Below are 25,392 nucleotides of genomic sequence, written 5' to 3' on the forward strand. Positions count from 1 at the left end.
AAAAAAAAAAAAAAAAGACATGTCCAGAATATATAAATATTTCTCAAAAGTTAATAAGAAAACAAAAACAAAATTTTTAAAATGCACCAAAGATGTGAACAAAAACAGAAGACAGATGATATGTGAATGGAAAATAATCACATGAAAAGATGCCCAACATCATTAATCATTAGGATAATGCAAGTTAAGACACACTGAGATACTGCTAAGCACCAATTACTATGTTTAAGATTAAAAACATTACAATACCAGTTACTGGCAAAGAGGTAGAACAACTGGAACTCCCATAAACTGATGGGAATATAAAGTGGTACAACCACTTTGGAAAACACTTTGACAGTTTCTTATTTTTTTGCTTTGAACTTTGACTTTAAAATAATTTCCAACTTACATAAAATTTTCAAGTCATTCAAAGAGCTCTCATATATCCTTCACCTAAATTCTCCAATGTTCAACATTCTACATTTGATTTAGCATCATCTCTCTTCTTTTTCCTGAATCATTTGGGAGCTAACTGCATATTTAATACGTCACTGCCCCCTTAATGCTGCATTGGAAATTTCCTAATAAGGAAGACACTTTTCTACATGACAACAGTACAACAAAGTCAGGAAATCAACAGTGGTATAATACTGCCATGTAATCCACAGACTCCTTTCAAATTTTGCTGTTTGTTTTAATTATATCTTTTATAGGTCCAGCATCCAGTATAGATTCTAATTTTACACAATGGAAATATTTGAACATAGGTATTAAACGATGCTAAGAAATTGTTAATTTTTTTTTAAGAGACAAGGTCTTACTCTGTTGCCCAGATTGGAGTGCAGTGGTGCAATCACAGCTCACTGCAGCCTTGGACTCCTGGGCTCAAGCAATCCTCCCACTCAGCCTCCTAAGGGTGGGACTACATGTCACCTCATCCAGCTAATTTTTTATTTTATTTTTTGTAGAGATGGGGCCTCGCTATGTTGCCCAGGCTGGTCTCAAACTCCTGGCCTCAAGTTATCCTCCACCTTGTGCTGGGATTACAGGTGTGAGCCACTGTCCCTGGCCAAAGGGTTACATTTTTAGGGTATAAGATTAGTAATATGTTATGTTGGTTCCTTTTCTAGTTAGAGATATATCCTTAGGTATTTATTTTTTAAAGTGATATGATTGAGATTTTAAAAAAAACACTCCTGAGGGATGGAGAGAAGAGATGAAATAAAATTGACAAAATATCTATGGTTGTTGAAGCTGGATGATGAGTACAGAGGAGTTTACTTCTAAGTATGTTTGACATTTTCATAAATATAGGTTTAAAAGAATTTTTTAAAAGACCAATAGAGAAATGGAATAATTTTAAGGATTAGAGTGCAATGGCCATATTTGCAATTTAGAAACATTACTCTGGCTGCAATAGGAAGAATGGCTTAATGTGGGGCAAGAATGAAGACAGTGACTAATTAAGAGAGTTATTGAAGTAACCCAGGGAATTGGTGACAGTAGCCTGAACTAAGTTAGTGGCAATGGGTTAGAGTGTAGTGGATGGACAGAAGAAGTGGTGACTATTTGGATGTGAGTTGAGAGAAAGGGAATTCAGAATCACACTCAGTTGAATGGTGCCATTTAACTAGTCAGAGATCACTGGAGAAGGAACGGGTCTCCAGCAGAGGGAAGATGATGATTTAAATTGGCCTTGGGTCAAGCTAGTGCATTTGTGTTATCTGGCCAGAAATGAGTGGATAGATGGCAGCAAGGAATTTACACAATCATTATTTAGTGAACAGTGGAGGAGTAAGCAAGGTAGACAGAAGAAACGTCACTTAAACCTAATTTGGGTTAGTACAATAGGATTATTCGAAATGGACATGCAGCATTAGTAAGTTACTGAAGATGAAGTGCAATAACAATGTCTGGGTAGACAGGTTATTATTTTATAAACTTGAAAAACGACGACTTGAGGCAGGATATAACACAAAGACTCCCTAAATTCACACTGAGTGAACTGGGAAGGGAACACGATTCTCTTCATGGGAAGGTAGCTCATAAAGATGCCTGAGTGGAAAGACAGTTTTCAGTTGAATTTGCAAGGTGGTAGTGGAGATCCCCAAAGCTGGGGAGTGTAGGGACAGAGAACATAATGAGGGTGTTGAATCTGTGGCTCAGAGAATAAGTTTGGGGGTACTAAAGTGGGAGGAAGGAGGGTGGGGGGGGGGTCACAATTTTTACTCCCGGTAGTCTTGTTCTGGGAAGGTACAAGGTGAAATTAGAAGTGACTTCAGAACCCATCGACGTCTGCCCTTTAAGAGTTTCCCGGCCGGGCGCGGTGGCTCATGCCTGTAATCCCAGCACTTTGGAAGGCCGAGGCGGGCGGATCACAAGGTCAGGAGATCGAGAACATCTTGGCCAACATGGTGAAACACCATCTCTACTAAAAATAGAAAAATTAGCCGGGCGTGGTGGTGCGAGCCTGTAGTCCCAGCTACTCTGGAGGCTGACGCAGGAGAATCGCGTGAACCCGGCAGGCGGAAGTTGCAGTGAGCCGAGATCGCGTCACTGCACTCCAGCCTGGGGAACAAGAGCCGAAACTCTGCCAAAAAAAAAAAAAAAAAAAGAGTTTCCCGCACTAGCCATGCCAGGGTGGAGAAGTTCCAGCAAGCACTTCCGTTAAAGATACTTGTTTCGTGAAAACTATACAATGTGGCGTTTTCATTCCTATCTGTGTGATTCATTTCTTAAGTTCGTGGAGTTCCTTTGCTCCCCTTCCCCCAGCAGGATGTGGGCAAAGCTGTCCCCCTGCCTTCTTCCTTCGCCTGGGCTTCTGGAGCCTCCGGAGGTAGCTCCCGGCGCGGAGCTCCGCCTACGGCCCGTCCCCGGCGCGGAACCCCGCCCACGAGCCCGTTTCCAGCGTGGAGCGCCGCCCATAGCCCGTCCCCAGCGCGGAGCCCCGCCCCGCAGGCTGCCGGGGGCACACCGCCGCCCAGGCAAGGCCGCCCTGCCTTGGGCGCAGCGCTGCCATGGCTGGGGGCCGTGGGGCCCCCGGGCGCGGCCGGGACGAGCCTCCGGAGAGCTACCCGCAACGACAGGACCACGAGCTACAGGCCCTGGAGGCCATCTACGGCGCGGACTTCCAAGACCTGCGGCCGGACGCTTGCGGACCGGTAGGAACGTGGCTTGTCAGGCCCGGGCTGGCGTGCCCTGGCCTTCCCGGGCCCTGGGCCAAAGCCCGGACACTTCCAGATTGGGCCGCCCCTTTAGGATCCTGCAGTCTTTTCATCCCTTAGGTTCCACCCATGCTCACTTTAGTCCTTGCACCTGCAGCTGGTCTGCAGAATCCCACCTAGGCCGAATTCTTCTACAGTCCTTTCCCCATGATTTCCCCAGAGGAATCCCCCTGGATTCCTCCCTCTTACCTGGCACTGCTTCTTATTCCTGCCTACATCCCATAACATAACTGCCTCCTTCCAACTTTGTCCTTTTTCCCCTCTGAAAGTCCTCGCGGATGATACCACAGCAATTCATACGCGCCCGTTGCTACTTTGTTCTGAGAACGCTTTTTGGGCGCTCGCACAGGCCTTACGTCCTCAATCAGAATTCTCAAGTCTCATCCATGCATTCAAATCTGCACGCCACATAATTCCCTCTGTACTCCCCAGGCATCCTCACTGTGTTTTCCGGCATGGAGGAACTTTCCATACCTCTGCACCTTCCTCTAAGACATTTAGCTCAGAATAAAGCACACATTCATCTTAGCTGTAGTAGAGAGAGGGTTCTAGACTGAGTCTAGAGAAGGAGTGTCCAATCTTTTGGCTTCCCTGGGCCACACACAAAATACACTAAGGATAGCTGATGACCTAAAAGAAAAAAAAAATTCGCAAAAAAACCTCAATGTTTTAAGAAAGTTTACGAATGCGTGTTGGGCCCCATTCAAAGCGGCCCATGGGCCTCGGGTTAGACCAGCTTGCTCTAGCTCTAGACCTTTTAAAATGGCATTTTGTTTAAAATAATATTTTGCCTTTTTGTCTGGAAATTAAGGCACGTTATAAAGTATTTATACTGACAGTTTTTTCCCCATCCTTGAAGAGTTGATCTACCAAACTATTTCTGAATATTATCATATTATCATTTAAAACATAGTTCTAACTTCATCTGCTTTTTTTTTTTTTTTTTTCTTTTTGAGACAGGGTCTTGCCCTGTCTCCCAAGCTGGAGTGCAGGGGCATGACCACGGCTCACTGCAGCCTATTCTCAAGCAATCCTTCTGCCTCAGCCTGTCAAGTACCTGGGACTACAGGCACATGCCACTACACCTGGTTAATTTTTTTAATTTTTTGTAGAGACAGAGTCTTGCTCTGTTGCCCGGGCTGGTATCAAGTTCCTGAGCTCATGCAATCCTCTCACCTTGGCCTCTGAAAGTGCTGGGATTACAGGTGTGGGCCACCGCGCCTGGCCTCTTCATCTGCTTTTAACTCTGGCATTTCACAACATCTATTCTATCTACACATCCAGGATTTCCTCAAGAAATACCATCTTCTGGAGCTATCAGGACAAAATATTCTCTCTCAAACTCAGGGTGCTTCTTCCTTCATTAAATATTTGTTTTAGGCATTAGGAATAGAGCTGTGGGCAAAACAGACAAAAATCCTTGCCCTCAGGGAGCTTACTTTTCTAATGCTTAATAATATGAAGTTACTTTTAACCTGAAATGGTAAAAATATAAATTATTCCCCTTAACATGACAGAGAAGTTGGTGACTGGGCAACTTCTATCTTCCCAAACCTTGAGAATCAGGAAGTAGGCCCAAGAAGCAGCCAAAATAGTTGTCTCAAAGTGTACATGGGACTCAACACAAAGCTCCTAAGGCTTCATTCTGAACTAGTTTGTTTACTTTATACAAGCTTAGTTGTCTGCTCCTAGGGCTGCAGAAAAATGGAAGAGAAAAAGCAACTTCTTTTAGGTAGGGATATTGATAACCCCAAGAATTTATAGCTGGTGGCTTTCATAACAAGATGGAATACTAGACAAACCGAAGCAAAAACTATAGAAGGCAGGCAGAAGAATTTAAATAGCTGTCTGTGGCCTATTGTACACTGGGCAAATGGCCTCAACACATTCATAGGACTGGCAGGCAAATAATTGATGGTCTCAAGGATGAATCAGAGTTTAGTCATTCAACAAGCACTTATTATCACCTGCTATTTGCCAGGGAAAAGTGATGCCGGTCCAAAATCCTTTATCCAAAACTCTTTATTGAGAGGGAGTTTCTCTCTGTCGCCCAGGCTGGAGTATGGTGGTGCAATCTCGGCTCACTGCAACCTCCACCTCCCAGGTTCAAGCGATTCTTGTGCCTCAGCCTCCTGAGCAGCTGGGATTACAGGTACCCGCCTCCACACCTGGCTAATTTTTGTATTTTTAGTAGAGATGGAGTTTCATTATGTTGGCCAGGCTGGTCTCGAATTCCTGACCTCAAGTCCTCCCGCCTCGCCTCCCAAAGTCCTGGGATTACAGGTGTGAGCCACCGTGCCCAGCCTTTTATCCAAAACTCTTGAGACTTGATGGGTTTCAGAATTCAGAAGTGCTTCTGTTCACGTTTATGTGTGCACATTCCACACATTACCTAATACCTTCCTCAGTGTCTGGGGCAGCATCGAAAATCAAACACAATGAAACATAGAAATACTCAAATTTCACACTGAACAAATAAACACTATAACTAACCTCATGTCAGTTCAAGCTAAATTTGCTGCCAATAAATTCAGGTTAGATTTTTTTTTCAACTTCTTTTAGTGGGGATGTGTTGTAATATAAATTTCAGTTTAGTAGCATATGTGTATCATTTATAAATAACATTTTGAGGTGCATGCTAAAAACTTTTGCATTTGTAAAAAGTTTAGACACTGCTAGTTTAAAGTATCTATAATTTATAGATAGTTACAAATTACTAACTTATTTTGGCTAGCTTTCCACAGTAGCAAAAGGTCTGCTCATTTATAATTTGATAGCTTTTGGAAACATCCCTCCAAAAAACTTGCTTCAATCCCTGGATCCCCCAGTAGTGTATGGTGGTGTTTGTTTTCCTTTATCTTCAACAATACTATATATGTTAGACTTTTTCATCTTTGCCACATAAATGAAACATATCTCATTTTAATTTTTATTTATTTATAAATTATCTAGAACACCTTTGTTTACAAACCATTGATTTTTCTTTTTCTGTGAACTGCTCATACTCTGGTTTATTTTTCTACTCTGTGGTCCATTTTCTTGTTTATTTGTAAGAGCTAAATATCTTAAGAAAACTAGCATTTTGGGTCATATAATGCATATATTTTTCTCCTAATTATATGCATTTATTTACGTAATTTATGTGATTTAAAAAATGTTGATAGAGTCAAAATGACCTTTTTTTTGTTTTATGGTCCCTGTGGGTTTTTTTTTCCCCCTCTGTTCCAATGTTACTAAAAACCAAATTCGTCAAAGTTTACTTTTAACTTGTTCATGACTTCGTTTTTAAATTTTCATCAAATAAAGATATAAGTAGGTTTTTTTTTTTAAGTTCTTCGTTCCATCGAAGTACGGGCCTAGGCCACCTCCCCGTGTGCATCCTTCCTCCTCCAGCTAGGCAGCTAGACAAATATAGGCAACTGAATTTTTCAGTGTCTTCCACTCATTTGAAATGCCATTCCTACAAGCCCAGTGCCTGGTAAAACAAACAAAAAACTTTCAAAAATTGTTACTGAATGAAATAATTCTCAAATGTATTTCAAGTCTCTTTTTTTCCTTGCCTGGAATGCTTGGTCTCTTGGCTTGTCTCAGCTTCAATGCTACATCCTCAGTTCTTCTTTGATAACCACATTTAAGTATATACCCTCACACCCCAAGTCGTTTGCTAAGGAGAGCACCACGTCATCTCTTCAACGGCACTCTCTAAACTTGTACTTATGTGTTTATTATGTTTGTTTTCCCCCACCAGACTGAAGTTCCATGAGAGCTGGAACCATATCTGTGTTCTCACCTCCGTGGACTAAGCACAGTGCCTGACACAGAGTCAGTGCTTAGCAAATATGGGTGATGGATGTATGATGGGTGAATGAGTGGATGAAAGGCCTGTGGACCAAAGAGTGCTTAACCCTTCCCCAGACCACATTCGCAGAATTATGCTTTATGGAAGGACCCACACATTTATCAAGGATTATTATAAAGCCATATAAGAACTGATCTTACAAATTTTGTACACATAGTAGAAGAGTACAGTGTTTATTATATGGTACTCCTTGTAAGGTTCACGTTATAAATTTCTGTTAGAATTTAGTGTTATAAGTACTTTGCTTCCCTAAAATAATTTTCAGGCTTTCTCTTTTCTGATGATACCACGTTTCTCTTTTTGCCCTGCCTGCCAGGACATTCAGAGAAAAAAATCAAGGCTCAATCCCAGCAATTTAGGATGGCATAATAAAAGAGTGGCTTATGGGAGGAGACAGGGTTTGGAGTTAAGGCTGGGTTTGAATCCCAGCTCTGTCCCTGTGTATCTGTAGGCAAGAATGTAAAACTCCCTGAGCCTGAGCTTCTGTATCTGTAAAATGGAGATGACACCTGCCTTGCAAAGTTGGTAAGGTGCCTGGACCATGGGAGCGCTCAGCCATTGTTTTTTCTCTCAGACTCCCCTTTTTCATTATATGCATATAATATGAACTACTTCAAATCCACTTTGGAAAAAGTGTATCTAAATTGAAGAACAAGGGTATTTTGCGATTTGGTGAAAAGTAGTTGATTGAAAACATATGCAATTCTCTCCTTGTCAAGGGTTTTCATTTGTTAATATCTCAGTGTTCAGATCTCAATTCAAATCTCCCCTGCTCGCAGAGTCCTTCACTGACCTACCTGTCCAGATACCTTCTCCTCGCCCACCACTATGTCCCTCTACTCTGCTTTGTTTTCTTTACAGCACTCATCACTATTTGAAATCACTTGTCTTCTAGTTTGTATCAGCTGGTTGGGACTGTGTCTGTCTAAATTTACCCCTGCACTCCCAACTTCCAGGAGAGCACCCAGGCGTAATAACTCAGTAACATCTGAACGAATGGAAGCTGAGTGGAACATTTTGGTTCATTCCTTAGATAACTTAAAAAAGGAAAGTGCATTTTCTCTGGCTTAGGTTTTGTTTTTAAATCATGCTTTTGGAAAGTATGCCAGATTATCTATGTAAAATATAATTACAAATATTTTTAAAGTAGAACTTTTGATCTAAAATGATCATTATCTTAATCATTAATGATTGGCTCTACAGCTATGAAAAAAATTTTTTTTGTTTTTCCTCTTTTAGGTCAAAGAGCCCCCTGAAATCAATTTAGTTTTGTACCCTCAAGGCCTAACTGGTGAAGAAGTATATGTAAAAGTGGATTTGAGGGTTAAATGCCCACCTACCTATCCAGATGTGTGAGTACATTTATAAATAGCTTTGACGTGGTTTCAGTTTTCTGTTTTGACAACATAGAAACAGATTGAAATTCGTAGTATTTTCTCCTTCCTGCTCCCATTCCACATAAAATTTCATTTCCTCTATTTCAACAAAACTACATCAGCAATAGATGTTTTCATGAAACCTGTCTCATTTTAAGCCTGTTCATAGTTATAGAATTGTCACTACAGATACTTATATTTGCCTAGTGACTATTTTGCTTCCTCTGATGTGTTAACTTTTGTTTATTTATTTCTTCGTAAGTTAGGAAGAGGAAAAATTTGGAAGAAAACAATAAAGGCATGGTGACTGTTGAAAGCCCTTGCATAGTTAGAGTGTGGCTGGTATTAGAAATTCAGCAAGTCTGTGCCTCAGGTGACCTTTCGCTGCCTAGAGTGAGGGAGAGTATTTGGATCTGTCCTGCCTCTCAATGGGGCACTCCGGCGAGTGTCCATTGTGCAGGGCTGTGCTGTGCACTGCAGTATGTTTAGCATCCCTGGCCCCCACCTACCAATGGCACGAGTGTCCTCCAGGCATTGAAACAACCAAATAACCTACATATTTCCAGACTCCCTCTGAAGGTGATGTCACCTCTGGTTGAGAAAAACTAGTTAGAGCCAAAGTGTTAGCCATCAGCACTTAAGCATGTCTATTTGGTGTAATCTTTCCCCACTCATCCCACATGGAAAGGCAGGTTGGCCTGGATGGCATTAAGTAGTTTGAAATTATTGTATGGGGAACCAGTGAAGGTTTTTGAGATGGAAAGGGACAAGTAAAAGGAAACTCTGCTTTACAGAGTGGGTGGTAAATTTATGGAATTTATTATCCTAAGAAGTGATAGGGAGGATGTGAAAAGACAGATAAGTCAAAATTGAGCTCCTTGAAGTCAGTAACCATTCTTGGCCCCCAAAACTGTCCTGAGAGTATTATAGTAGGTATACTATACATACCATAAAAATATTAATTAACGAAACGTTAATTATAAAACATTAATGAAAAAGATAATTAAAAACTTATGAAAGGAAATTAAAACAGTGCCTCTCTAGGTTGTTTTTTTTTTCCTGACACCAAATACATGATGCCTTTTCTGATACCATGTGGGTGTCCAGTAGTTCAGTTCAATTCTGACACTATCTGTAGTTAGCAAAGACCCCACAGATTAAGGACCCAGTTCCACAAGATTGCCTCCATTTCTGATGCTAGTGGCAAGTCCCAGTACTTCTGACCATTTATAGCCAGTATTTATAACTGGCTATAAATTTAGGGGTTTCCACCACCCCCTCCTAAGTTGCGATAATTGCTAGAATGCATCACAGAACTCAGTTTCTGTGAGTTACATTTACCAGTTTGTTGTAAAGGATATGGCTCTGGAATAGCCACATGGAAGTATTATGAAGGGTAAGGTGTGTGGGAAGAGGCACAGAGCTCCCATACCCTCTCCAGGCCTGGCACCCTCCCAGCACCTCCCTGTGTTCTTCAACCAAGAATCTCCCTGAACCCTGTCGTTTAGGGGTTTTTATGGAGGTTTTCATTATGTAGAGATGATTGATTAATTAAATCTTTGGCCACTGGTGATTGAACTTGATCTTCAGCCCCCTACTCCTCCCTAAAGATCTGGGATGGGGCTGAAATTTCTCACCCTGTAATCAAGGCTTGGTTTTTCTGGTGACCAGTCCTGATCCTGAAGCTATCCAGGTACTGACCAGAGTTCCCTCATGAGTACTAACTCCGGTATGGTTGGAAGGGGTTTGTTATGAAAAACATAAGATGCTCCTCTCACCCCTGTTGCTCAGGAAATTCCAAGGGTGATAGGATCTCTGTGCCAGGAACAGAGGTCAAATATCAAATATATGTTTTTTTATTATACCATAGCCTCAAGAATTCAAAGTGTTTATTCTTGAAAAATCAAAATAAAGAAAAAGGTATAAGTGCTATAATGTTATATAAGTGCTAAAATATTAATTATAGCATTATTTGTGAAAGCAAAGACATTGGAAGCAATCTAAATGTCAAATACTATAGTGAGGTTTCTCCACCTTGGCACTACTGACATGTGGGCAGATAACTCTTTGTTGTGGGGGCCTTCCTGGGCATTGTGGGATATTTAGTAGCATCCCTGACCTCTGTCTGCTAGATGTCGGGAGTACATTTCTCCCCAGGTTGTGGCAACCAAAAAAAGTCTCCAGATGTTGACAGATATCCCCTGGGGCCAAAATCACCCCTGGTTAAGAATCATGGCACTAGATAACTATTCAGGTAAATCTTAATGTGTCCACTTGATAAAAATATTATGGGATGATTGCTTTTAACATGGAAATGCTTATAAAAAGTTAAAAAGCAAACATTATAATATCAGCTACATAAACTATGAATTATATAGCAAGGAAATAAAGAGAACATTAGAATTTTTTTTTGAAGTTTAATTAGCATCATTGATGATTTTTTCACCATTCTGTTAATATTGCTATATTATGAATACTTATTTTTTAAATTATGACAAAAATCTTAATTTGGGGTAATATTCTTATCCTTTTGAATGTGGTACAGGAAAACATTGCTTTTCTGCAGAATAGTCCTGGGTGCCACTGTGAGAGAGAGACTCCCGGGTTAGATTCTGGAATTCTGGAAATTTCAGCCCCATCCCAGACCTTTGGGGAGGAATTCTAGAAATTTCAGCCCCATCCCAGCTCTTTGGGGAGGAATCTAACCCAGGATTCCATACATAGAGTCAGGACTGTATGGTTTGTTTTTCTGTTCTTTCCCTCATATAGACTACTTTCTCTCAGATTTCTATCTATAGAAATAGATAATGATCATAGCACCCTTTCATACTGAAGCATTGAGAGAACGCATAGATAAGTGCATACTCAAGACTTCACTGGTTAAATGCCATGAATTACTCAGAAATGCTTGGTAAAAAGTGATGAGTCATCATCTCTTCAGTAAAATTAAATAACTCCTATTTAATCTGAGAGAGTTGTTATTGGATATTTATTGGTTGGGAATAAAATGAAACCCGAGGGCTGGTTGTGTAATGTCCTTGAGTTGAAAGTGTTGACTTAGATGAGCTCTAGGCAGAGTTGCAGAGAGTGTGCATGACTAGATGTATTTATACACAAGAAGTGAGCATTTCCACCTGGTTTCGATCAGAATGAGTGATTGGGATGCAGCAGTGTGTTGTGGGAATACTAGAGGGATCACCAGGGCTCCACTCACCTAGTTATTCTTGTTCTGCTTTATGCTAGAGCACACCTGAATGTAGAGCGCTTGGCCTTGCCAGTGAGCTGTCAGAGCTAGGTTAATTCTCATTGGCTGCAAGCTAGGGTAGAGAATTACCATACAAAGGAGCACATGGTTAAGTTACTAGGCTAGAGTCAGCTGCAGAACTGGAATGTTTTTTTTTTTTTAAGGTGAAGAACTCAGAGTTAGGGATCCAGGTCAAATCGTAGGAAATAAATAGTAATTGATGTTGGGGAATTTTAATCAGATTGTAAAGCTGAAATTAGATACAGGGGTCAAGCCCAGTAAGTCTAACAGCCCAGACAGAAGGCTTTGGCCAGCCCACTTCTTCCCTGTAGGACACAGGTGACTCCACTGTCAACTGGAGTTGCAGGGATATGGTTGAAGTCCCTTTGAGATTAAGGGCCTTGGGCCCAGAGTGCTTTCAGTTTAGCAAATATTAATGCAAACAGGCTATACTTTCTGGAGTAACTCTTTTTTTTTTTTTTTTTTTTTTTTTTTGCCTTTTCCAGAGTTCCTGAAATAGAGTTAAAAAATGCCAAAGGTCTATCAAATGAAAGTGTCAATTTGTTAAAATCTCGCCTAGAAGAACTGGCCAAGAAACACTGTGGGGAGGTAAGACTTGTTAAACTGGAATTAAAAGAAGACAGTAAACTTCCCCATTACACCTCAAATCCAATTTTGAGTAGCATGTTTTGTGTTTTATTGGTTCTATAAAAGGGAACATTGTGATTTTTATTTATTTAATAGGATTAATGAAATTTGTAGTCTATAGATGGTACTATTGATGCTGAAGAATGTTTCTGAAAACTGCTAGGCATGGTGGCTCACACTTGTAATTCCAGCACTTGGGGAGGCTGAGGTGGGAGGATCACTTGAGCCCAGAAGTTTGAGACCAGCCTGAGCAAAATGGCCAGCACCTGTCTCTAAAAAAATTAACTGGGTGTGGTGGTGTATGCCTATAGTGCAAGCTGCTCAGGAGGCTGAGGTGGGAGAATTGCGTGAGCCCAGGAGTTTGAGGTTACAGTGAGCTATGATCACACCCCTTCACTCCAGCCTGGGCCATAGAGCAAGACCCTCTCTCTTAAAAAAAAAAAAAAAAGAAGAAGAAGAATTTTTCTGAAGACAGTTGATGTGAACCCAGCCATACTTTTTGTATACTTTGGATCTTGCATCATGACTTGAACCTTTTTGTTGGAAAATGTGGGCAGACAAACAATTTCGGACCACCTCTCCCCTTTGCATATCAGAGGAATTTGTTGTTTTCTTTCTCAATAATTAGTGACACACTCTACTCCTTCAATGTCTGTCATATACCTGAGCATTTACACTGAGTGCAGTACTCATTCTTTTTTAATCTTCTGAACATTAGGATCTACACATGAGTTCTCTCCTGGGTGGCACAACTCTCTGTGGAAGGCAAGACTAAGTGTCTTCTGGAGGCAGAGTATGACTGTGCTTTCCTTAGGCCAGACCAATTCCCTCGAAATATAACGCTTCTTTGCCCCACTTTTGTGTAAAATCACTCAGTGTTTTTGCCTGGCAGCTTATGTTTAACGATCTCTTTTTTTTTTTTTTTTTTTTTTTTTGAGGCGGAGTCTTGCTCTGTCACCCAGGCTAGAGTGCAGTGGCGCGATCTCGGCTCACTGCAAGCTCCGCCTCCCGGGTTCGCGCCATTCTCCTGCCTCAGCCTCCCGAGTAGCTGGGACTACAGGCACCCACCACCATGCCCGGCTAATTTTTTTTGTATTTTTAGTAGAGACGGGGTTTCACCGTGTTAGCCAGGATGGTCTCAATCTCCTGACCTCGTGGTCCACCCGCCTCGGCCTCCCAAAGTGCTAGGATTACAAGCGTGAGCCACCGCACCCGGCCAACGATCTCTTTATGTGAAAACTGAGAAGAGGTGCCCTCGGCTTCCATGTCTGTTTCAGACTTTTATTAGACATAACCAAAGATAACCATTCATTTCATGGAAAGTAACTGGACAGATTTTTACTTGCTTTTCATAACACAATGAGTCATAGTACAGTCCATGGAATGCCTTTTAGTTGTAAAAATTGTGTCCATTTAAGTTGCTGCTTCCAAGAACTTCAGTGATTGATGAGATTTAGAAAGTGAGTGTAGAACGGCCTGGATAAAAAACTAGGCCTTGGGAATGATTCCAAAGTTCTTTTTAGTACAAGGGGATTCCAGTGTCTAACTGAAAAGTAATGTGAAGTTATATGAAAAATTCAGCTCCAGAGAAACCTCTGGTTTCTTGGATTTTTGATTTGTGATTTAAATTTTTTTTTTTTTTTTTTTTTTTTTTGAGAGACAAAGTCTCACCATCTTGCCCAGGCTGGTCCCAAACTCCTGGCTTAAGCAATCTTCCTTCCTCAGCCTCCCAAAGTGCTAGGATTACAGGCCCGAGCCACCACACCCAGCCTGATTTAAATTTTTATTTTGAGATAATTATATATTTATATATACCTCTTACCCAGTTTGCCCCGACAGTAACAGTTTGCTGGAAAGAAGATCAAATTAGCCACCACATTCCCTTACGCCAAAGCATAATCTGGATCAAGGCCCTAACTCTCTTCAATTCTGTGAATGCTGAGAAGAGATGAGGGAGCTGCAGAAGAAAAGTTAAAAGGTAGCAGAGATTGGTTCATGAGGTTTAAGGAAAGAAGCCATCTTCATAACATAAAAGTGCAAGGTGAAGCAGCATGTGCTCATGAGGAAGCTTCAGCAAGTTACCCGGAAAAACCTAAGATAATTGATGAAGGTAGCTACAGATTTTCAGTGTAGATGAAACAGTCTTATATGGAAGAAGGTGCCATCTACAATTTTCACAGCTAGAGAGGAGAAGTCAATGTGTGGCTTCAAAGCCTTATGAAAGGACAGACTGACTCGCTTGTTAGGAGCTAATACAGCTGCTGACTTTTCAAAAGTTGAGGCCAGTGTTCACTTACCATGCCCAAAGTTCTAGGACCATTAAGAATTATGCTAAATCTCCTTTGCCTGTGCTCTATAAATGGAAAGGCAAATCCTGTATGATGGCACATCTGTTACAGCAGGGTTTACTGAGTATTTTAAGATCATTGTTGAGACCTGCCGCTCTGAAAAAAAAGATTCCCTTTAAAATATTATTGCTCATTGACAGCGCACCTAGTCACCCAAGAATTCTGAAGGAGATGTACAAGGAGATTAATGTTGTTTTCATGCCTCTTAACACAACATCCATTCTGTAGCCCATGGATGAAGGAGTAATTTTGACTTTCAAGTGTTATTATTTAAGAAATACATTTTACAGTCTTATAGCTGCCATAGATAGTGATTCATTTGATCTGATGTGTCTTAGCAAAGTAAATGGAAAACCTTCTGGAAAGGATTCACCATTCCAGATGCCATTAAATACATGATTCATGGAAGGGGGTCAAAACATCAACATGAACAGGAGTTTGGAATATGATTCTGACCCTCATGGATGACTTTGAGGGGTTCAAGACTTCACTGGAAGAAGTAACTGCAGAAGTGATGGAAATATCAAGAAGTCTATTACTAGAATTAGAAGTGGATCTTGAAGATGTGACTGAATTGCTGCAACCTCATGATAAAACTTTAACAGATGATTAGTTGCCTCTTATAGATTAGGAGAGAAAGTGGTTTCTTAAGTGGTTCCTGAAGATGCTGTGAACATTGTTGAAATGACAATCGAGCATTTAGGATATTTCATAAACTTTGTTTTGAAGCAGCAGCAGGGTTGGAGAGGATTGACCCCAACTTTGAAAGAAGTTCAAGTGTGACTCAAAGGCTATCAAACAGCACTGAATGCTACAGAGAAATCTTCCATGAAAGGAAGAGTCAGTTGATGCAGCAACTTCATTGTTGTCTTCTTTTAAGAAATTGCCGCAACCACCCCAGCCTTCACCAGCCACCACCTTGATCAGTCAGCAGCCATCATCAAGACAAAACCCTCTGTCTGCAAAAAGATTATGACGTCCTGAAGGTTCAGATGATCATTAGCATTTTTTAGCAATAAAGTATTTTAAAATTAAGGTATATACATTGATTTCTACAGACATAATGCTATTTCACACTTAATAGACTACCATATAGTGTAAACATAACTTTTATATGCACTGGGAAACCAAAAACTTTGTGTGACTCGCTTTATTGTGACATTTGCTTTACTGAAGTGGTCTGGAACTGAACCTGCCATGTCTCAGAGGGCCGCCTGTGCTAGCGTTCATCTGAGTCATCGTCATATAATGAGATTTGAATGGGTGTTAAACATGGGAAGGCACTGTGCAAATCACTCTTCTTGTTTATCTAAAATTCATTTCCATTAAGTCTGGAGTACTGGAAAGTCTAAAATAGACATAATTCTAAAGAAATTTTTTTATTTTCAAGTAAAATAGAGTGTAATTAGGTACTAAAGCATGGCATAGGGATTCATCGTGGTATGGCATTCACTGATACTTGCCTTTTAAAACTAGGAGTCATTTAATTATTTGAATGGAAATAAGTACTCAAAAACAGCTTGTTCTTAAGCACTTCCAATTGCTTTTGAATGATTTTTAATCTATACACAGCTCTTTGTCATGTAAAAATAAACTTAAGTATACTCTATTTTTTCAAATTTGTAAAGCCAAAGTTTATTTTTTTATTAATTTATTCAACAGATATTTATTGTCTGTGTACCATGTGTCAAGTGCTATTCCAGCACTGGGAAAACCACAGTGAGCAAACCACACCATGGGCTACACTGGGAAGGGAACAGACAGAAAGCAGTCAAATAACTGCACAACCAATCAGGCAGTTATAAGTGCTATGAAGAAAATCAGGGTGAGGGGTCTAGAGAGTGTGACAGTGGAGTGGCTGTTCTTTACAAGGCATTCAGGAGAGGCCTCCAAGACTTAAGCAGAGGTCTGAGGGAGGCCAGTGAGCCCTGTAGCACCAGGGTAGTAGGAGGCAAGAGTCAGTTTGGAAAGTAGTTCTTTTCATCCAGTCTTAGAAGGTTTATCAGATTGATTTGTACAGAAAACCCTAGTAAAGTAAATAGAGCAGCAAAAGAAAAACCCTCCACAGCTTGGCTCCTGCCTCCTTTTTGGTTTAGAAGTGGTTTCTCTTTGACATGATAGAAATTGCCTACTTTCCCCAGCTTTCATCAGAAGAGCTTTTCTTAGAATAACCTGCCTCTTAGACTGTAGACTAGTGTTTCTGACTGTAAAGTGAAATATATCCAGTAAATGCCACAGCTTCTGGTGTAAGAAAAAATGCATTAACATCACCCAGCAAGAGCTGTGCTTTCTTTGCATTTGCTCCCTGAGAGAAAGGCAGGATACCAAATGAACTAACTTTATATTTTTGGGTACAATGACTTCTATTATTATTTACCACCCTGTTAAGGCCCTTTAGAAACAGTTTCAAACATATAATGAAAATAAGAATTTTAAAATTGCTTCATTGCAACTGAGAAAAAAAAATCTCAATGTTATGTTTCTCATCCACCAAAGGATCAGCACTCTTTACCTCTTTGGGGTTGGGTAACCAGTCAGGGAGGGTCTCAGAAACCTTTGTTCTATTGATTTATCAACCTAAGTATGATTTATGTCTCCTGCGGGTAAGGGAAAGGGGCTTGCTGTGTTCACATAAAGAATGTGTGAAAGGGAGACCTTTTTCTTCCACATTCTATCTGTGACTGCTTCTCTAAGTAGAAATAAAATACTTTCTAAGTATTTATCAGCTTTTTATTGACCAGTTACTAACAAGGAGATAATAAGGCCTTTAAATATTTGCCTCTGTACTCCCAACAATATTTTCAGTATGCTGGGTAGACAGAAAAAGCTCTGATCTTAGCAATGAGTATTCTCTGCCCAACTCTCATTATGTGGACAGGTTTTCTAGTTGGGAAGATAGCTTTTACTTTCATGCAGTCTTAAATGTTTTGTCAGATTTATTTCTAAAGAAATATATTTTATTGGATTTACTATAGAGAAAATGCCAATAAGTTGAATAGGTCTATAAAAGAAAAGTGAAGCTTTTTATTTACCTAGGTAATGATCTGTCTTGATAATAACACAATGCAGTGGGCCCTTTAAAAGCTTTTTCCTGCTGTGATTCTATCATATACCGAATTCAGAATATGTCATATCAAAATGAATAATGGCATTCTAAGTGGGCCTCTGACTGCCAGTTTGCTTTCCTGTTCTGTAGCCTCTCCTGTTTGGGCCTTCCCATTATTTGATCATTTGTGGTTGATTTTTGCTTACATGTTTAGGTGATGATCTTTGAACTGGCTTACCATGTGCAGTCATTTCTCAGCGAGCATAACAAGCCCCCTCCCAAGTCTTTTCATGAAGAAATGCTGGAAAGGCGGGCTCAGGAGGAGCAGCAGAGGCTGTTGGAGGCCAAGCGGAAAGAAGAGCAGGAGGTGAGATGCCCTTGTTGATGTCTGTGTGCATGGCCAGCCTGGAGGATTGCAAACTACTGTAGGTTTTATCTGTCTCTGCCTACAAACTTATCTTTAAGTTTTGCTCAGCCTTTGATTCAAGAAAGGTAGACACATGTGAGAGTATGAAAAATATGAGTGATTCCCTCCTGACACATATCAGTACTGTCCCTTAGAGCCCTCAGTCCAGGTCTTAAAGAAATAGAAGAGAAAAGAAGCTGTTTAACCAAACCACCTGTGGTCTTTTGGAGCTTGTTAGGGTGTACAGGAGTTCACTGCATTTTAGAAGCTATTTTCTTCTTCCCTGTGCAAGACTAGTATCTCATGCCCAAATGAGTAGCAAAAGCCAGAGAATAAATTTTTTATTCAAACATTTAGATGTATATATTATCTTTGATTTAAAGGATTTTAAAAATAAGACAGTTAATATCTACGCAAACAGAGTAAAGAAAAAATACAAAGATTAAATACCATTTGTATGTAAATCAAAGATAATATATGCATCTAAATGGTTACCATTTGTATTTTATAAACTCCTGTTTATATCCTATGCTGAGAGTCTAAAGATTTGTTTAAATTCAAGTTTGTTTAAATACAAATAGTTACCATTTGTATTTAAATCAAAGATAATATATACATCAAATGGTTACCATTTGTATTTTTCTTTAATCTGTTTGCATAAAGATATAAACTCTTGTCTTATTTTTAAAATCTTTTAAATCAAAGATAATATATGCAACTAAATTCCCTTTTTTATTTTAATTTATTTTTCTAAATTTTTAAATTTTTTATTTGTTTTTTCTATTTAGCACTTTAACCAACTTATCTAGAACTTACTTTGATTCAGGTTATAAAAAAAGCCTAAGTATATTTTTCTTAGACATTTTCCCAACACATTTATTAAATAATAATTCTTGAAGTGATTCATAATACTTTCTTTAAACTATATGTTTAAAAATAGTTTAATGTATTTTAATATTAACAGCAAACTTGCAAGAAGTGCGCAGAAGACAGATAACATTAAAAACATGTACTTGCATGTAGGACAACTCAGTTAGAAAAGTATACTGAGGCCAGTTGTGGTGTCTTGTGCCTGCAATCCCAGGACTTTGGGATGAGGCAGGTGGATCACTTGAGGCCAGGAGTTCGAGACCAGCCTGGCCAGCATGGCGAAACTCTGTCTACTAAAAATACAAAAATTAGCCGGGTGTGGTGGCAGGCACCTGTAATCCCAGCCACTCAGGAGTCTGAGGCACGAGAATTGCTCGAACCCGGGAGGAGGAGGTTGCAGTGAGCCAAGATCGTGCCATTGCACTCCAGCCTGGGTGACAACTAGACTCTGTCTTCAAAAAAAAAAAAAAAAAAGAAAAGAAAAGAAAAATATAGTGAATGGGTGTAATCTACTGTATGATAAGAATGCTACAAACAGTTTAGTTGCCATCAATAAAAAATGTACTTATTTTGATCCTTCTATATAGTTCATAAGCTTGATGATCGGTGTTCACACACATGTGAGATACGCCACCTGTGAACCTTGTTAGGACATCAGCACATTACCCATCTGACATGAAAGCAGAAGAAAGAAACAGAAGAATTTACTTGTTTTTAAAAAAATCCAAATACTGGCATTATCCAGAAAAATGTAACAGGTTTATCTATAATTATTAGAAAGTTAAACTGCCGAAACTTGTTCACAGAAACATTTTGATTTGCATTAATGCTTTACATCCCCCCATTTATATTAAAAATTCACACATGAATGAAAATAGAAAAACGGCCAATACGTGATTTCTGTCCCCTCTTTTTCCACTCACAGTCATATATGTAGGTACCTTTTGACCCCATGGGAAAAAAATATTTAACATTCAGAAGTATCAGGAATAATAAGAGAATTTTTTTGGGGGGGGAGTGAAATTTCCCATCATAGTGGATTCTTTTTGTTTCTTTGTTTGTTTGTTTGTTTGTTTGTTTTTGAGACAGACTTTCGCTCTTGTTGCCCCAGGCTGGAGTGCAATGATGTGACCTCAGCTCACTGCAACCTCTCCCCCCCGGGTTCAATTGATTCTCCTGTCTCAGCCTCCCAAGTAGCTGGGATTACAGGCTTGAGCCACCACGCCCGACCCATAGTGGATTCTTAAGCACGCTCTCCATGTATGTGTCATGCTAGCTGGATATCTTTCAGCACAATTGTTACATGTTTGGCATGGATAGATAGCATACAGGTTGGTGTTTTCAAAAAGGCCAACCAGATAGGCCTCACTTGCCTTCTGCAAAGCACCAATAGCTGCACTCTGGAAGCACAGATCTGTTTTAAAATCCTGAGCAATTTCTCTCACCAGATGCTGGAGGGGAGTTTGCAAATCAGTTCAGTGGACTTGTGGTAACGTCTAATTTCACAGAATGCCACAGTACCAGGCCTGAAATGATCGGTTTCTTCACTCCTCCAGTAGAAGGTGCAGTCTTGCAAGCGGCTTTCTGTAGCCAGTGGCTTCAACCCAGGAGGCGGAGGTTGCAGTGAGCCAAGAGCTTTACCACCTGTGGATTTGTGGGCAGTCTCCTTTGTATTATACAAGCCATGGTATAGAGACCTCCTTACTTACCCCCTTCTCCTTCTGCTGGAGTTATAGGTGGTGCAGCGGCGGCTGCAAACGCAATTCTCAAGTGCATCTTAACTGCTTACCTATACTACGTTCTATTTGTCAATGATCTGTTCAACTCATCTGTTTTTTCTTGAATCTCTACCACACTCTTTGAATTATTATATCTTTATAATGCTTTAATATCTGACAAGTCAATCCTACCCCTCCCCATCCCTTCATCTTCCATTGTTTTTGTTTCTCAGCCATTCTCACCCATTTATTCTTACAGAAGATGTACAGAATTACTTTCCCATAGTCAAAACAAAACAAACATCCTGGGATTTTTATTGATTTTTAAAAATCTTACATATTTATTTAGGAAGAATTGATATCTTCACAGTATTTAGACTTCCCATTCAGGATTGTTTCTTTTTCCATCCAGGGCTGTTTGTTTTTGTTTTCTGTTTTTTGGATTTTTTTTTCTTTTTTTTTTTTGAGACAGCATCGTGCTCTGTCACCCAGGCTGGAGTGCAGTGGCGCAATCTTAGCTCACCGCGGCTCAAGGGATCCTCCCGCCTAAGCTGCCTGAGTAGCTGGGACTATAGCCGTACACCACTGCACCTGCCTAATTTTAAAATTTTTTTGTAGAGACAAGATCTCCCTATGTTGCCAGGCTGGTCTTCAACTCCTGGGCTCAACCAATCCTCTGGCCTCAACCTCTCAAAGTGTTAGGATTACAGGCATGAGCCACCGTGCCCAGCACCATTTGTATATCTATTTTTATTTTTTGTTGAGGCTTTCTAATTTTCTTCCTACAGATATTACTATTTCTTAAAGTTACTTTTAGTGTTTTGTTCTTAGGTTCTTATGCTTGTCTCTTTTTTCATTTTATTTTGTTTCTGCTTCATTTTGTTTATCCTGTGCTTACATTAACACTGTCTTTTTGTAGGTGCCATTGATTTTGTTACTTATTTTCTATTTAAGTGTGTAGCCTAGTTATTGTTGGGAGTTTGTAGTTCTTTTTTATTATTTTTATTTTATTTTAATTTCTTGAGACAGAGTCTTGCTCTGTTGCCCAGACTGGAGTACAGTGGTATGATACTGGCTTACTACAACCTCCATTTCTCAGGTTCAAGCAATTCTCCTGCCTCAGCCTCCCGAGTAGCTGGGATTACAGGCACCCACCACCATGCCTGGCTAATTTTTGGACTTTTAGTAGAGACGGGCTTTTGCCACGTTGGCCAAGCTGGTCTCAAACTCCTGACCTTGTGATCCATCCACCTTGGCCTCCCAAAGTGCTGGGATTACAGGCATGAGCTACCGCACCCTGCCGGGAGTCTATAGTTTATTATTGTCCTTGTTGTTAGGAAGGCTAATTTTTATGAGAAGATAGTGACTATTTAGCTAACAATTTTGTTTTGACATACTGCTATAGCTACCTATAAGTTTGGGGTGTGTTTTTACACGTATTATTGCTGTTATGGTTTTTGGTGAATCTCTTAATAGTTTTGATAATTATAATCTGGAATTTTAGAGGAATAATGCAAAATAGAGATCAAAATACCACTTTTAACATTGAGAAAGCTGATTAGAAAATACAGGTGATTGAAGAATGGCAGGTAGGTATGGTACTTGGGCCATGGCTACCTCAGGTGCAGGCACTGAGGCTTGCTCAGCCCACCTTCACCAAGCTGACCGGGACCCCCATGGCAGAGAGCAGGCACAAGTGCTTGTTCTCTGCAGATAGGCAGATATCAAACAGGAGGGGCTAAGACAAGTGTCGGAAGAAGTGAGAAGCCAACAGTGTTGTTGTAGTGGAAATCTCCTGCACATAGAAACATGAAGAATGGGGAGTAAATGCCCCTCCCCACACACGCTCAAACCTGTTTAAATGGGAATGCCTATTGCGTAAGAACTCTGATAAAACTGATAGAACTGCAGTTTGTACTAAGATGCTGTGTTTTCAGATCTCTTAGGAAAAGAGGGTTTGAATTATTGAAAGTTAAAAGATTTTTCTGTAGTTCCATAATTTATATGTTGTATGGGTTTCAGAGATTGGCATTTGATGATGGTTTGATTTATTTCAGCAACGTGAAATCCTGCATGAGATTCAGAGAAGGAAAGAAGAGATAAAAGAAGAGAAAAAAAGGAAAGAAATGGCTAAGCAGGTACCCTATCAACTCCACCATAATAATTTACATTTTGCAAAACAAAGTGTTTTTATTTCCACTGATGACATCTGTGTTACTATCAGTAATACAGCTTAAAATAAAGCACTAAAAATAAATAAATATTCACCGTGTATTTCAGACTCCCTAAATAGGTGGCAAAATTTAGAGTTTTATGTTGTCAGTAGATGATTTAGACTTACATAATTACTGTAATTTATCAAATGAGGGAGGGAAGAGATTACGTCTTTAATAATTAACCTGGACTAAAATTGTTCTTTTTTTTGAGACAGAGTCTCATTCTGTCGCCCAGGCTGGAGTGCAGCGGTATGATCTCAGCCCACTGTAACCTCCACCTCCCAGGTTCAAGCAATTCTCATGCCTCAGCCTCCCGAGTATCTGGGATTACAGGCGTATGCCACTACGCCCGGCTAATTTTTGTATTTTTTAGTAGAGATGGGGTTTTGCCATGTTGGCCAGGCTGGTCCTCAACTTCTGGCCTCAAGTGATCCACCCACCTTGGCCTCCCAAAGTGTTGGGATTACAGGCGTGAGCCACTGCACCTGGCCTAGAATTCTTAATACTTGGAAAATAAAATGATTTGTTGATACTGAAGAGGGAATAGAAACCATACGGATCTGCCTGAAATTTCATTCAGTGATGAAAAAGAGTAATTCAACAGAGCAGATTTAAAAGGCAGTGGTGAAAAAGGATAGAGTGCTTTTTCCTTTATTTTTCCTGAGTCTAGCTCAAGCAAAAACCAGTCAGACGTGTTTGGAGAAATTCAGAGAAAATTTTACTCATTCTCTTTTACATAAATTAGAGCATTAAACTTAAGGGACATGATGTGGTAGCAGGAAGAGGCACTGAAGCACAAGCAAGCTTCTCCTGGTTTAAAGCTTCAGCTTTCCTGCTGCCTCACTTTGTGACCTTGGCAAGGTGACATTCTCTGTGACTCTCTTTACTTGTCCCTTAAAATGGGACTGATAATGCCTTTCTTTCTGTCTTGTATAATTACCTCCACAGATAAGTGTACTGCCCTATGTGAAACTAAACCTGCGTAAAAATGTAAGATGAGATCCCCGTTTCCACCAGTGCTCCTGTCTTGCGCCTGACCCGCCTTCCTGTCAGCCACTCTCTGCCCTCTCTTTGATTCTCCCTTCTTCTGTTCATCTCCTGTTACTCTTCTCCCTAACTTTTTACACTATTGCAAGATTCTAAGCATTTTCATTTATAAAATTTACATTTTCTTGAAACCATAACCTGGACTTCAGTTCTTGAGCCAGTACATATTTAGGCATTAACATTTTTTTAATTTTATTTTTTAATTGACCAATAATAGTTGTATATATTCATGGGGTATATAGTGAAGTTTTGATACATATAATGTATAGTGATCGGATCAGGGTAATTAGCACATCCGTCACTGCAAATATTTAGCATTTCTTTGTGTTGGAAACATTCAATATCCTCCTTCTAGCTATTTTAAACGATTAAAAGTTGAGTTCAATTTTATTTCACTTGTAAACATTCAGCTTAAAATTTGCATTCTATACTGAATTAATAATTATGTACCATGATTGTCTTCCATGTATGACTTACATCTAAAGTAAGTTTTACTTTTCTTGTTCTAGGAACGTTTGGAAATTGCTAGTTTGTCAAACCAAGATCATACCTCTAAGAAGGACCCAGGAGGACACAGAACGGCTGCCATTCTACATGGAGGCTCTCCTGACTTTGTAGGAAATGGTAAACATCGGGCAAACTCCTCAGGAAGGTCTAGGTAAGTCCCTGGGATTTCTGATCTGGGAGAATGACAGATGTAGAAGGATTTTACTACATTAAAGATGTAGTGAAATTTGATGGAAATTTCAGGCGATAGTCTTAATAACTTTTTTCAAACCTTATATATCTTAATATATTAGCAATATATTAGGTGTATTTTTAGCAGTATGAAACTAAATTGTGTTTAACACTTTCCAAGTATCTATCATGAATCTAGTTTTGTTGCTCATTCCCTTTTTTTTTTTTTTTTGAGACGGTGTCTCGCTCTGTCACCCAGGCTGCAGTGCAATGGCACGGGCTCAGCTCACTGCAACCTCTGCCTTCTGGGTTCAAGTGATTCTCCTGCCTCAGCCTCCCAAGTAGCTGGGACTACAGGCATGTGCCACCACACCTGGCTAATTTTTGTATGTTTAGTAGAGTTGGGGTTTCACTGTGTTGGCCAGGCTGGTCTCGAACTCCTGACCTCGTGATCCACCCGCCTCGGCCTCCCAAAATGCTGGGATTACAGGCATGAGCCACCACACCCAGCCTCATTCCCCTTTATAACAGCCTATAACACATCACAAACTTGCCTTAGTATGATTTAACATTTATAAACTTAAATTCAGTAAGTGATTTTAAAATTTTTCTTCCATTTGAATCATCATCATCCAGTGTTTCAGTCTACAATGCCTTAGGTCCCACCACAGTTGTAAGGAGTGCCTGAAAATGAGCACAGGTGAGACATCTGTTACATGAGAGCGGGAAC

General features: G+C 40.0%; 1 protein-coding gene and 1 non-coding gene across 5 annotated transcripts in view; both read left to right on the forward strand.

Moving 5' to 3' along the window:
* Positions 1-2,743: 2,743 nt before the first annotated feature.
* Positions 2,744-25,392, forward strand: part of EIF2AK4 (eukaryotic translation initiation factor 2 alpha kinase 4) — a 101,672-nt gene continuing 79,023 nt past the window's right edge. For 3 of the 4 annotated variants that reach the window (XR_010151349.1, XM_001140245.7, XM_063794069.1), the window contains exons 1-6: positions 2,919-3,143; positions 8,305-8,417; positions 12,192-12,294; positions 17,942-18,094; positions 22,779-22,859; positions 24,494-24,642. Coding sequence is in view for 3 of the 4 variants with exons in the window: in XM_001140245.7 (XP_001140245.1) it covers positions 3,000-3,143; positions 8,305-8,417; positions 12,192-12,294; positions 17,942-18,094; positions 22,779-22,859; positions 24,494-24,642 (743 nt within the window). In the remaining variant the exon portion in view is untranslated. Of the gene's footprint in view, positions 3,144-5,260; positions 5,359-8,304; positions 8,418-12,191; positions 12,295-17,941; positions 18,095-22,778; positions 22,860-24,493; positions 24,643-25,392 lie in introns of all 4 variants that reach the window. The other variant, XM_054667355.1, reaches the window with a different exon arrangement.
* LOC112205789 (small nucleolar RNA U13) lies at positions 19,577-19,679 on the forward strand. Its single transcript, XR_002939872.1, has one exon. It is a non-coding gene; the product is annotated as a small nucleolar RNA U13 (small nucleolar RNA).

Source organism: Pan troglodytes, chromosome 16 (genome assembly GCF_028858775.2).
Source record: "Pan troglodytes isolate AG18354 chromosome 16, NHGRI_mPanTro3-v2.0_pri, whole genome shotgun sequence".
NCBI lineage: Eukaryota > Metazoa > Chordata > Mammalia > Primates > Hominidae > Pan > Pan troglodytes.